This window comes from Apteryx mantelli, chromosome 3, assembly GCF_036417845.1.
Source record: "Apteryx mantelli isolate bAptMan1 chromosome 3, bAptMan1.hap1, whole genome shotgun sequence".
NCBI classification, from domain to species: Eukaryota; Metazoa; Chordata; class Aves; order Apterygiformes; family Apterygidae; genus Apteryx; species Apteryx mantelli.
The window spans coordinates 75016620-75031184 of NC_089980.1; the positions used below are offsets into that span (position 1 = coordinate 75016620).

General features: G+C 34.1%; 1 protein-coding gene across 4 annotated transcripts in view; it reads left to right on the forward strand.

Annotated features, from left to right (window-relative positions):
• The window catches only part of AHI1 (Abelson helper integration site 1), a 109326-nt gene that overhangs the window by 20757 nt on the left and 74004 nt on the right, over nucleotides 1–14565 (forward strand). For all 4 annotated transcript variants that reach the window (XM_067293687.1, XM_013959112.2, XM_067293688.1 and 1 more), the window contains 8 exons: nucleotides 558–710; nucleotides 2861–2993; nucleotides 3990–4113; nucleotides 6567–6796; nucleotides 8196–8299; nucleotides 8895–9013; nucleotides 12055–12185; nucleotides 13712–13852. In XM_067293687.1, coding sequence (XP_067149788.1) covers nucleotides 558–710; nucleotides 2861–2993; nucleotides 3990–4113; nucleotides 6567–6796; nucleotides 8196–8299; nucleotides 8895–9013; nucleotides 12055–12185; nucleotides 13712–13852 — 1135 coding nt within the window. The remainder of the gene's footprint in view (nucleotides 1–557; nucleotides 711–2860; nucleotides 2994–3989; nucleotides 4114–6566; nucleotides 6797–8195; nucleotides 8300–8894; nucleotides 9014–12054; nucleotides 12186–13711; nucleotides 13853–14565) is intronic.

A 14565-nucleotide genomic window follows, 5' to 3' on the forward strand; every position in this document is an offset into this window, starting at 1 on the left:
GGAAAGCATATATGCTTCACCTACAATTAAAATCACAATTGTTGTCAATCCTCCTGTTCTTTTGTCTTGGCAACACTTGCACATAGTTTGTTGAATACACAGAGCTACTAATGTCTTCTGGTATCATGAATGCATTTCACTACCGAAGCAGTATCTTTGATTTGAAGGTAGTAGATTAATGTCACTGGAGCCATTTACATGCCAAAATGCTTTTTTTATACAACACCTTTACCAGGTGCTAGAGCATTACTAATTTTTACCAAGGAGGATGGTTACTGAAAATAGAAAAGTATTAATTATTTGAAAAAAGCTTTAATATGGTCTGATTGATGCAACTTTGGAAACCCAGTTTACTTTCTGACTTGTTGGTTACATTAAATGAAATAGTTGCTATGTAGTTGTCATGTGTAAGGCTTTTCCCAATCTATTTATTTTTCAGTTGAAAAAAAATAAAATGCAATGCATTTCATGTTAAAAGCACTTTTTAATCTTTTCAAATATCACAGTGTTCATTTTGAAAATATTTTCTCCTGATATTTCATCTTGTTTGCCTGAAGGTTGATCCTTCTTTCCGCTCTATGATGGCTGTTCAGCAGGAACAGGGTAGTGCAACACTGTGTGAGCTACAGAGTGAGGGATCTAAAAAAACGGGTGAATCTCTTCCAGAGGAGAAGAAAGAGCAATTTAAATGGACAAGATTGCCTGGACAGGTGAAGCATTTTGTTTTTGCCTTTTTTTTTTTAATAATGTAAAGATCTGCTATCTGTTTATGAATTTATATTTATGATGTAAATGTTATGAGGCAAGTGCTTCATTAAAATGAATTTTTTAAAAATCAACAAAATATAAAACATAAGAAAACCTCAGAAATAGGTAGAGGAGGCTTGGCTTCGTATGCAAACCAAGTGTGGTTGATTTAACCATTTTTTACCCAGAACAGTCACATGCTTTTTCTCCAAAATTCTCTAGTAATTTGAAAGAGTAGGGCTATTCAGGTAGTGGCATTAAGACACAAAAGCAGATCTCAGCTGCATTCACATGTTTTCTTGGTTGGTTGGTTGGACCTTTTTTTTTTTTCTTTTTTTTTAACGGTGTAACAGAATTCTGAAGGAATTATATTGATGAACCTTATTATGAAGGTTATGGTGGCTTCATGCCAGCTCCCAGATCACTGTTGCTAATGGAAATTAGCAATCATGAAATGGGAATCTTTTTGCAACCCCACATAGAATGTCCATACAATGATTTCACGTTATTCTGTTGAATGGCATTAGCATGAGTTCACAGGTCAGAACAATTCAAATGATAAACCTATTGCACAAGGCACATTTGCTTACAAGAGAATGTTGATTTTTGTTTTGTTTCCATACCGTAGTCCTTGTACAGATCGCTTCAAAAAGAACATTTATGTATATATGGACATCATGTTATTTCCCAGTAATGTTTGATAATAATAAAACAGTGAAGAATCAACAAGTCTGTTTTACAGTGGAAACTTTCATATTAAAAATGGCAACATATTTAAAGCATGTATTTATGTTACTGTTAATTATTTTTCAGAAAGCTTCTCAAGATGACATTTTACCTTTTTACTAATAAGTGTATATTCCAAACCAAGTGAAATAAGATCCTAAGAATATTGACTTGCCATCATAAAAATAAAATTTGGTAGCTCATTTGTTCTTAGACTAGTCCATGTACACATTGAAGAACTGAGTAGCAATGATGATGTATTTTCTTGTGTGCTGTCATGTGGAAAAGTTTCAGTAAGATTAGCATGATGTTGTATATGTCTTTCTTCCAAAGAACATTAAAGCATATATTTCTGTTTAAAAATGAATAATCACTCAAAATTATTTCCTTTATATACATTACAGCAACTGTTTTATGTTGACCTAAAAGGTAAATTATTGTTTAAAGAATCACTCCATATTGAGACTCTGCTGTCTCTGTAGATAAAGATAGATAGATGGATGACATGTTACTTTCCCAAGATTCTCTATAGAATTATGAATTTATTTTATATATGAATTACATATACAAATGAAGTGAATTTTATATATAGCTATATGACTTTTAAGGAAAAGAAGTTTGTTCTAAGCTGAAATTGCATCAGTGTTGTAATATTTTATTTTAGAAGTTAACAAGCATTACAGTGCTTAATTGCATATATAGTTTCCAACAACATGTATTTACCTAGATCTACTTGTATTTTTTGAAGGCTTACTAATTTGTTCTATTTTTATTCTTAAAAGTATATAAAGTTTAGGTTAAATAATGTAACTGCATTGGATAGCTTAATTTGCCTTCAAACTTTGAATTTATTTCTTTAGAAAAAGCCTGTGGAAATGTTTCATCTCCAGTTATTTGAAAAAAAAAAAAAGTACTGAAATTTAGATGAAAAATGCTAAAGGTGATTTGGTAAACCAGAGTTTTGTTTGCATATAGTTAGTTTTCTGAGTTTACACTGCAACAACTAGTTTGAAAAGTTGAGCTTAGGCTCCTTAAACAGTTTAGACTTACAATCTAACTCTACAATTTATATTAAGTGAGGACAGATGTTATTAAACATCTCTTAAAATTAAGGAAATCATTTTGGTTTTAGCTTTTTTAGATTTTTAAAAGTTGTTACCAGTCAGGAATAAAATCTAATGGAACAGAAGCTAATATACAAACTAAATGGAGCCTAAGTTTATACAAGAGAACAGTCTATGGACAAGGTTGAATTTTTGTGTTCAATTTGCTTAGGATATCAGTGGCTCTTTAAAACCTATGCATGACAAGAGCTGCGAATGTGTTTTAAGCATTGGATAATTAGTATTCATAACTGTGAAGTCATAATTCTTACCTGAAAAACCAGGTTTGTCGCATACCAAACAAGCATCTGTTTTCACTGCGAGGAGGAGATATGGGCTGTTTCTGTATTCGTTTCTCTCATGATGGGAAAACATTGGCAGCAGCATGTGCAGGAAGGAATGGCTATCCCATTATTTGTAAGTTAAAAACGCATTCTCCCTCCCCCCCACCCCCAATAATTCATGTACGTCGGAATTAAAGGAAAAATGAGTATTTTTTAAAATTCTTTTAGAAGTTTTGTTTTATAATTTCATTTATTAAATTGTTGTATGCATTAAGCATTTTTCAGAAAAATGTTCTTGTGTGAAAAGTTGGCTTTTAGTGCATGGTAATGTACTTGCAGTTTAAGAGCACAAAATAATATCACTTCTGCACAGAGTTCTAATGGAAATAAAAAATCAGTTTGCACGTAAAAACATGCTTGCTGATAATAAGGTTTTAAGGGACATAATTTTTCAGTAACACACCCTTCCCCCCAAGTTTTATGTAAGTTTTTTTGTTTCTGTTTTTTTTTTTTTAACCTCTTATGAAAGTCAGATACCTGGGCATACTGACATCTCCAGAGAAACTTCTGGAGGCTACTGTTTCCCATGTTCCAGTACAGTTCGTCTGGAACTGCAGATATTCCACATTATTTAAACTGGGGGCTGCTTTTCACAGATGCATCAACTACGTAGTACTGAGACCCATCATAAGAGTTTAGAGATTATATTATAGAGAACAATATTTTAACTGCACACAGAATAAATGTTTAAATGCAAGGTACAGTAAATTTATAATGCTTTACCACACAGCAACAGAAAATGATCTCTACATTAATATTTTTCTAAGACTGTTCAGGTAGCAGTCAAAAAAAAAGTAATCTGTCTCTAATAATTTAAACCAGGTGGGACCAGTTTCTTGAGGGTTAATATGTTAGTGACAACCTCAGACCACTAGATGGAAGTATATGCTTGCTGTCCATGCGTATCTAGCAAGTACTTGATCTCTGAAAATAAGAAGTTGAAGGAAAGTAGTTCACTTATGCTAGCAGAAACTTAGCCTAGACTGAACTAAACTTTGCACTAATAATTGCATATAACTGCTGGTAAATACTTACACATTTTTTATTTTTCTATTTAAATTTTCACTAGTGTATGAAATTCCTTCTGGACAGTACCTGAGAGAATTTTATGGTCATCTTAACATAGTGTATGATCTTTGTTGGTCAAAAGATAATCAATACCTCCTTACTGCATCTTCTGATGGCACTGTCAGGTCAGTATGACTGAAATGTTCTGGCAAATAATGTCATAAGCACAAAAAAAAGTGGTGCACTCTGTGGCGTGTTACTACAAGTAACTACTACTACTTTGCTGTGAGGTTTTAATTAAAGATTATTGCAGTGTGACTTGTATAAAAATTGTGATGGATTTACAGTTACTTGTGCTGTATTTACTATATTAATCTTTAGCGTATATATGTTTGAGAGTGAAGCTTTTCCAGTAACTGTAGGATCTAATTCTACAGCACAGCACCAAAATTAATCGATTTATATTTCAAGAAATCAGTGGTACATATTGTTGAAGAAATTATCATATTATGAATGCAGTATTAAGTTTGCAAATTTGAACATAAGGCAGAATATTTTAAATCTAAGATTCATTTAATGTGTTTAAATTGGCCACATTGTATATATATGTATGTAGTTTATTGGATTTCTGGATACACAGCTAAATAATTCAAGTTAAATTACTTTAATGTGATGGTATTATTTTTGAGACTGAATGTTTATCCATTTTTCTCTATAATTACAAAGTGTATTTTAATGCACTGTTAATGTTGAAATCCTAATTTGTTTGAGGTTTAAAAGAAAAGCCCTCAAAACCCTAGGAAAAAAACAGGAAAAATATGGTAATGACACTGCACAATTTTATTAAGAGCAACTTCATAGATTTTGGGGTTTTCATAGTTTTGTTTTGTTTTGTTTTTTAGCTCTTCAGATTCCTCTCTGTTGTTTCTGTTATGCAACTTAGTAATGCTACAGGCAATTGCGTAATTAAAATGCCAGAAGAATTGTTAAATGATACATTGTATGTGTGGAACTGCTTTGTTTTGTTTTTCCCACTGATTACTGCTTGTATATAGTAATAAAAAGGGTATTTTGAGTGTTTGTCCCATGTATTTTATTTTTGCTTTGGATGCAGATTAAGTAAGAATTTTTGATATTGAAGTAAATATCAATTTCAGTCAGTCGTATATATATAAGGCCTGAATGTTCCTCAGTTCTTTTTACAATTTGTGGCAGCAAGATGCAACTCTAGTGGTCTGCCTCCTTTTCAGTGTACTGTGCATCGTCATGGTATGAATTGTTAGTTCCTGTATTTCTTGTCCGTTGTCTTAAGCTCTTTAAAAGAAGTCTAAGTTCAGGCAAGGTCTTTCTTCTCTTTTCCCTGTCATATTGGAGCCATTTTGTTGTGAAAACATGGTAGAATTGGAGGATTAGGACTGAAGGCGCCCTACTGTTGTAAAGCCCTACCAGTTTATTTCCTGTATCATCTGTGAGATGGAATTCTAAGGCAACTTGGAGAGAAGGGAAATTTGAGAGCTTATGTGAGTCCTTTATATGGACATGGACGTACATGGACAGTATTACCTTTGAGCCTTTTCTGATTCCAAACCCAAACTTTTGTCCCACTTTGTTTCTGGGTAGCATATAAGCGAATCTGGGAACCTCTAGTTTTCTCCCCCAAGATTCCCTTGATATAAAGTTAACTGAAACTTTAAATAATAATAAACTTTTCTACAGTCAGAGCAAAACCGATCTAAAAGATAGGTAGACTGTTTGTGACCTTTGTATATTAAGTTGCAGTTTAATCGCTATATTCTTAGAGATAGTGTTTACAGTAATTTTGTAATAAACACTTTTTTTAAGCCACCTCAGGGTAAACTTAAAATTCTTCGATTGTCACCAGTAACAGAATTTGGAAGGACAGCAGTCAGAGTTATCTTCCATATTGTAACTGTGTGTTCTCTGAAATGTGCTGTCCACCCGGATTTCGTGATCCGGTACCATTCCATTCTTTATGAACTCTTCTGGGGGGAGGCTCCATAATAAAATGCATAGGTGCAATCAAAAGAATACTTCCTAAGAAAAATCTGATCTTATGGCTATGGGTGGTGAAGGATAGGAAATAGATAAACAGATTCAGAACTGAAGAAAACATCCTTGAGATCACAATCAGTGTCTGGTAGGTAATTGTTCTTCTAAAACCTTCTCGACTTTTATGTATATGTAGTGATTCTAAATGTCCCTTGCGGGTTTTATGGGTTGGTTTTTTTTTGGGAGAGAGGGGGTGTCTTTTTTTTTTTTTTTAATGAATGAGATCCCAAAATATCTTAATAATATAACTTCTGAAGGAAAGAGACTGATAAATTCCTTGGAATACTTTATGTTTATTTTAAAATGTGCAAAATATCTATTAAATGAGAATGTGATCATGAATTTACTTGGAATACAGAGTCATAGGCAATATCCTAATTCTTATTAGAAAATACCATATTAAAGGATTAAGTATAGATGGAAAAAAATGCTAGGATGTGGCAGGTGCCACTAGGTGTTTGCATGCATTTGCCTCTAGCCTCATTAGCACAGAATATGGCATCAGTTATATGTAGCTGTGTGTGTGATTGCTTTATACAGTAGCTATCCTAATTTCCTTTCCTTTTAGAATGTGGAAAATCGAAACACAGGCTACATCTGCTGTGACAGTTTTCCCTCATCCTTCATTTGTTTATACTGCAAAGTACCACCCAACTGCAAACTCTTTGGTTGTGACAGGATGTTACGACTCTGTGATTAGAATTTGGAATGCAAAAGTGAAAGACATCCATGGGCAACTGCTACAGGAGCTTGATGGTCACAAAAATTTCATCAACACACTCTGTTTTGATGCAGAAGGTATTTTCTCAGAATTACTTCTTTATTACTTTTTTCTCATTTCAGTTGAAGACCAACTTGAGCATTACTAGTTTGCTTTATTTCATAGAGGCAATATGAAATACTATAATAGAATGGAATACTTTTATCTGTGTTTGCAATGAATGTGTTAGTACGCTGTCTTATTTGGGACTACTTTGAGCAAACACAAAGGGACATGTAATCCCTGATATAAATTAAGAATAATCTGGAATAGAAGGGACAAGAAAACAAATGTATAGTTATCAAGCAATGATGACTGGGCAAGTTTTGACAGTAGTTTAGTTCTCATTGTCCCTATAGCTAGCTATTATTAGTAGCTAATGTTTTGAACACGTTACAGCAAAAATAAGCAGAAAATAAAGCCCAGAAGCTACTGTTCAGAGGGCAAAAATGCCTCAGGATGCAGGTAGCCTAGTAGTGTAGAGAAGTAAATTGGGAAAAGGGCAGATTTGGATAAAGTAAGTGGCAGAATTATGTAGTAATCCGGTTTCTAGAGAATTCTCTCAGCAATCCAGAACAGGAGACATGATCAGAGAGGCAAGGACAGTTCATCCATATTGTCATTCAAACTTATCAACTCCATACAAATAAATGAGGTAGCAGTAATTAGACTGTGAGAATTTTAATGCTAGACTAAAGAAGTGGTAAGGTGATGAACTTTTCAGTGTTGACAGAATGTGGAAAGCTGAGAGAAGAGGACAGAGATTAGTCCAAACATTGTGAAGAATGTTAACTGGTAGATTAACAGCTGAAAGCAGGTGTCAGAGATGTACAGAAATATATAACTGGAAGAGCTGTGAAGAGTTGAAGATAGGTAAATGAAGAAGATACTTTAAAGTATTTGATTTTTTTTCTAGTATTAGTAAGATTAGTAATTGGGTGGTTCACTCTGCAGATATTCATGGAAGAAGGTACTAGGAAGAGGAAAGAGTGCCACTTTTTATAAAGGATAAGTATTTATGTGTAATATAAGAACACCTATTGGAAAAGAGTATTTGTTCTTGTTCAAGATGCTCTCAGTGAGTGTATTCAATGTGTACATAAGCACTAGAGTATCATCTAAAGCTCACTGAGGTAAACATTTTCTCATTTTCATGGTTCCTAGAAGAAGATAAAAAGTGAAGAAATTTAATAAAATGTTCAGCATCCCGGTATCTGACTTATTACCAGCTAAATCCACATTTACGGTATCAACTTTTGTCATGCAGTGTGAGCAAAACGTATTTGCACTGAAGATATCATAGGAGAAGAGAGGAAAGAATTGGTGTTTGCCTATTCACAGAGTAATAGAAGAAGCTGTTTCTTGTTCATGCATCCTTTTCTTTATTTGTTCCTTTGTTTGGCATTCTTTTGGTTATATGAAGTTATTATTTTACAGGGCTTCACATGTTCTCAGGAGATAGTTCGGGACTGATTATAGTTTGGGATACATTTGTCAAAGGAAGTTCTCAACATCTGTTCCAACACTGGAGCATTAATAAGGTATACAGATTTCTTGAATTAGCATTGTAATTTTTATGTGTACTGTTCCAAATCTGGTCACTTGATTTAAATTCAGTTATTTTTATACATTAATTTTTGTTTAACTAGAAAGGTGTTATTTTCTTTAAATAACTTGTTAATGGTACAAAACGGTTGATAGAACGTGCTGTGTTCATTGAGTTAGGATTTCTGGATTGTCTTGCAACTTTAATTTTCTGTATAGAAAACATAAAAATGCTTGAGATTTAATAACATCATATTAGCAGATGATAATGTGTTAAGTTTATTCTCTAATGTTCAATCAGCTTTTCTGCCATCAAGCATGTTTCAGAAGTTCATAGTCATAATACAGTCTGCCTTGCGATTGTGAAAAGTTGATTGCTTAGGATATAGTGCCTTAATCTAGGAACAAACTGTGTTTCTTCATCAAATAGTGAAGAAGGAGGAAAAAAAGTAATGCAAAACTAAAATTAACTAAAGGATACAAACATGAGTTTTAAAACACAGAAGTTACCATTTTTACTGTATTTTCCAGTTTTGCAAAATTAGTGATATCTTATAACAGAATCCATTCTTTTATTGTCTCTTTTTGTAGGAAATAAAAGAAAATGATATTAAAGGAACTCCAGTAAATCATTTGGAGGTACACCCAAATGGAAGACGTTTATTAATCCATGCCAAAGACAGTACCCTGAGAATTATGGATCTCAGAATGTAAGTAGATTTTGGTAGTAGTGCATACTTCCTTCTGTTTTAAAATTTACTTAGCCGGGAAATAAGGTGCCATAAAATTATTAAATACGTGTAGAGAAGAAAGATGTCCTAATAATTAAGGACAGCAATATCAGGGTTAGGAAATGATTTCAAAACCCTGCTGTATTACAAACCTTTTGTGTGATATTGGGTAAGTCACTTCGGATAGATGGAATATCCAAAAATGACTAGATGACTTGGGAGCTTAAGACAGCATGAAAATGAAGGCCCTAGCCTCCTAAAGATTAAATTCACTTTTAAAAATGTAATCTGGGCCTGAAATAGCTTTGAAATAATAACATTTATTCATGTCTTAGTTCCTCATTGGTTAGACTCTTTAAAAGAGTGTTTTGATGATAAAATGGAATGAAGATTGTCATCATAGATATTAAATAATACAATGATGTACCTATTATGCTATATTGATTAGGTGGTGAGATATTTTAACCTAGTTTTTGATGAATTTCTCATTTCTAATAGTGTTTTGAACATATTGCTTTAATAATAAGCTACAATAAAAAAACAAGAGGATCACAGAATCATTGAGTTGGAATCACAGAGGTTGGAAGGGACCTCTGGAGTTTGTGTAGTCCAACACCTTTGCTTAAAGCGGAGTCACATAGAACAGGTTGCTCAGGATGTTGTCCAGTTGGGTTTCAAGTATCTCCAAGGATAGAGAGTCCACAATGTTTCTGGGCAACTTGTTCCAGTGTTCTTTCACACTCACAGGAAATTTTTTTCCTGTTTAAATGGAATTTCCTGTATTTCAATTTGTGCCCGTTGCCACTTGTCCTTTCACTGGGTACCACTGAGAAGAGTCTGGCTCTATCTTCTTTACTCCTTGCCATCAGTTATTTATATACACTGGTAAAATGCTGCCAAACCTTCCCTTCTGGAATGTCATGTTAAAGATATGAACACTCTTTGTAAATGATTTATCCTTAATTTCATGTCTGCCTCTCCCCACACACACAGACAATCAAAGGTCCCCGGTGTTCTACATAAAATTGCCTAGGGGAAATACCTTTTAGACTCTGATAGCACAAGGAACTATGTTCTTTTAGAATGTGCTTTTGTACACGTATACGCTCTTTCAAGAAATCTCACTCTTAAAATAATATATGGTTTGAGTGTTTGAACTAGCTGAAGACTTTTCAGTCTTATAGTCCACTCTTCAGCTTTTACTGTAAATAATAAATTAGAATGACAATGGTAGAAGGACAAACTAATCCAAGCATGAAATGAGTGGATTAACAGAGGGATCCTGTAGTTTTTTGAAGCTGGTGGTCTTCTGTCACTACCATTCCAGAAGAGTGCAGAGAGTTGTAGTTTGTGAGAGAAAAATGGAGATGTATATTAACCTCTAAAAAAGGGTTAACATGGTGTGCAGTTTCACAATTATTTTAAGCCAGCCCATCAATAGGACCCACAATCTCCTCTTCTCCTCATCTCCCACACCTTTGGCCATATATTCCCAACATTTCCGCTTTATCAACTCTAGAAATCTTGTGGTGCAGGGTTAAGTCAGATCAGTGAACTGATCCGACAAAAAATCAGCCTAAAAAAGCAAATGATTAGTCTTCAGTTGAATCAATTATCTGATCCAACCCATCTGATAGCTGCCAAAACACTGGAGAAGAAACAAGGGGGAGCCTGGGAAAATAAGGGTGGAGAGGACAGCAGAAGGACTGCTGCTTTGACCGCAGCCCACAGTTACATTGGCTTAAGTCTATCAATAAACCATGGGGTCAGATGCCCAGCAGTGATAATTTTACATGTCAGCATTAACTGTTCTTTCCTTGCATGAGAAAAGAGGGGGTGGAGGTCACAGATCAGCATAATTTACTTTGAGTGGCAGCTAGTTGTTCTTAATTGTCCTCTTTCAACTTTCTTTTTTGATCTTTTTGGATAATGCTCCTATCCTGTCACTCAGGTATGTGATCAGGGATTTGTTTTTGGTTCAGACTTCTTAGGTTTTCATATGCAAGTTAGGTTTACATCTTATAGAGTTGTTCTACATGACATCTCAAAGATACTATCTTTCTTATTCATTCAGGCAACTAAAACTCTTATTTGGACTAATATGGTTTTGCACTGTGATCATTAAAGCATCCTTTTCTCTTGCTTGTCAAGTAATGTGCTTTCCCCAACATCTCCATTGTTTCTGCAGTATTAATCACATTTTAAAAATTATCTTCTTCCTTTGAGGGCTGTCTTGGCCTATCCCTGTTCTCCTTGCCTCAAACTGTGTATCATAGTATGATTCCTGTATTAGCCTCCATTTTGATTGTGAACTTTCATACTTCTTTCCAACTTGCACCTCATGCTTGAGACAACCTTTTTACTTACACTTTTCTAAATCCTGTTGCAAATTCTCTCTTACATGATGCCTGCAAAATGTTTAACAGCAGTTAGGTCATTATTACTATGCTGACCAGTAGTATCTCACTGAAGAAGATTTGGGATTCCTAAGCAGCAAAATAATATTAACAATAGCAATGTTAATAGTAACTAATATTGCTGCCTGAAGTTTGTTGATTGTATTACTGTTTTTGTAGTCAAGGAGACATTAGACTAAAGAGTTAAGGGGTGCTTCTGGATAAATTTAAGCACTACTGAGATGTAATCAAGCTCAGGAAGCATAATGAACTCTTTTGGCAGAGCTTGGAATAATAGTGCCAATTTGCCTGTTTTCTCCAAAGCCAAGGATCAAGAAGGTGCAAATAACTATAATGATATCCATTCTCTATATCTGAATATTTCCTTACTCTAGCCAAAGGCAATGATACATACTTTGATCTATAATTTCAGGCACATTATGAAAGCCAGGGAAAAGGAAGGGTGAACAACTGCACTCTGCAAAAAGTGGTGCTTGCATATCTATTTTGGATGCAAGGTGTATTGATTTTTCTGATGTGCAGAGGGAAAGATTGACAGATAAAATGTTCGAGTGTTTATTATGAAAGTATTTGCCACACTTGCAAACTATTTTTTATCTTTAGCTTAGCTACAAAGAAATATATAGGTGCTACAAATTACAGAGAAAAGATTCACAGCACCTTAACACCATGTGGTACGTTCCTTTTTTCGGGAAGTGAAGATGGAAAGGCATATGTTTGGAATCCAGAAACAGGTAACTAATTATTTTATGGTATTAAGTGAGGCTGCCAAGGTTGAAGGGATGGCATTTGGTAAGCTTTCCTGAAAACATTTTGTATGGAATAAAATTTCAATAAAATATTCTGAAATCCTTAAACCTTTACTCCACCTTTTAAATAACTATTGTTAATCCTCTCCTCTAAGATCTAATTGATGTAATTCTCTAGAGGAGATAAATAAATAGACAGAGGTAGCATCTGTTATATCCAGCAGGAATGGAGCACCTTAGGCTCAGCTCCTTGTGTATTGCAGTTTTTTATATGTGGATGAGGGTCTTAAAACAGAATGCACAAAAATGTTTAAGTCAAATCAGTCTTTCTTTTTTTGGGGGGGGGTGGGGCAGGGGGGATTTTGGGATTAGGCTGTTGTTGAGAACAACTACTTCTCCTTCCCAAGGACTTTGGAGTACAAAGTTTCTTCATATATTATTCCTTGAACTGAATAGTTTTCAAGTAACTACCAAAGTCTTCCTGGAAAAATCTTAAGCAAAGCATATATAGATAAGGTAAAGAGAGTTGTCGTCTTTGTTGTACAGTGAGGTAGAAGGGACAAAAATGACAGCAGGATGTAACAGAAACACCTTCTGATTTTGGTGACATTATATTGTCTCCAATTATAATCTAAATAATTTTCTAAAAGTAAAAATACTGAACTATTTTTTTAAGCTAACCAACAGTTCTGTTTTTAATTTTTTTCATGTTTCCAACTAAATTAGCTTACACTTATGCCACTGCACAATTTGTCTGAAACATTTAAAAGATAATAAAAGTAAAAAGAGAGACTACATTATTTTTTTAATAGGCTTTGAGTCTTGCTTACACACTGAAATTTACTTGCATTCATAATGCTGTCAAGTTAAGAGCTAATTTTATTTTTTTAAATAATATTGTGCCCAACTTTCACTCCTGTTGCCAATGTCATATAATGGAAATCCACAGCTAGGATCTCTATCTCCTGGCAAAATGCAGGCACAAGCAAATACTGTGGAAGGCCACCTTTCTGGAACTTGCTTATCGGAACAGCTAACCTGATGCATCCTCTGGGGTTTCCTGCAGTTGTTGCAACTGCACTAATTTTTTTACTTAATACAGGCTTTTAAGTTATTGAATATTTTTTATCTTATGCCAAATATTAATTTTCAATAAGGAAATTGACTGAAAAATACATATTTACAGTGCCATGGCAGTCAGCACACTGCAGTAATACAAGCTTTGACCAATCCAAACAGTGTTACGCTCCTTAAGTACTTGAGTTTTGCCATATTACAGTTGAGTATCATTTATGTTGTTGTGTTGTAGTATGTCTTTGGCTTTTTAGGTAGAGGATTGCTCTACCTTGATAAGAAGAAAGAAAGAAAAAAAAGGTTTCAAAAGCATTATCTATTTAAAAAGCTAAAAAATACCTTTCCTCTAATGCTTTGGAACTATACAAAGTGTTGCAATTAATCAACTTTATCAAATACATTTTCATAGTATTAATAACTATATTTCACTTCTGTAGGTGATCAGGTGGCCATATATTCCGAACTCTCCTTCACATCTCCACTTCGTGATGTTGCCTTTCATCCACATGAACACATGGTGTCATTTTGTGCCTTTGGTCAAAACCAGCCAATACTTGTATACATTTATGATTATAAAGGTACAGTAGAAACTTTCTTGATACATATAACTGTAAATATTTTATTTTTTTAGAAGTGATTTGCTAGTGTTTTTATTTCTTTTGAAGGAAAAAGAAAACAGTCATGTAATAATATATATCTCCATGCTTGGCGATACTCAAAACCCCACTGGACAAGGTCCTGAGCAACCTCCTCTAGGTGACCTGCTTTTGAGCAGGGGGTTGGATTACCTAGTCTCCAGAGGTCTCTTCCAACTTCAGTGATTCTGTTATAATTTATGCGGAAATCTCTAAAAACAGTTTAAGATTTATTTAGAACTGACTTTGAATTTGTTTGGGAGGGACTGATCTTCCAAATCAGAGCTTTAGATCTGCTATTGTATCTTACTCTGTGCAATGTTTACAGCACTTTATGGTATGTAGGCAGTGTTATACAGCTGTTTAGAATCCCCTTTTCAGTATCAAGGTGGATTATGGAGCCAGACAATATGATCATTTTGAAAATTAATGAATAGCTTAATGGAAGTCTCAGCATTTTGTGCTGGCTGTATTACAAATAATTTTGAGGAGCTGTATGGAAATGAATGTAACATGATTAAGTATAGCTTGTTTTTCTAAACAGGTGTTCTCTACATAGGTAAGTCTCTGGTGTGACTATGTGACAGATATGTTTATCCCTCATGCTATCTGTATATTAAAGAGAAAATGGTGATAAATTCTGCCTTTGCATTTTT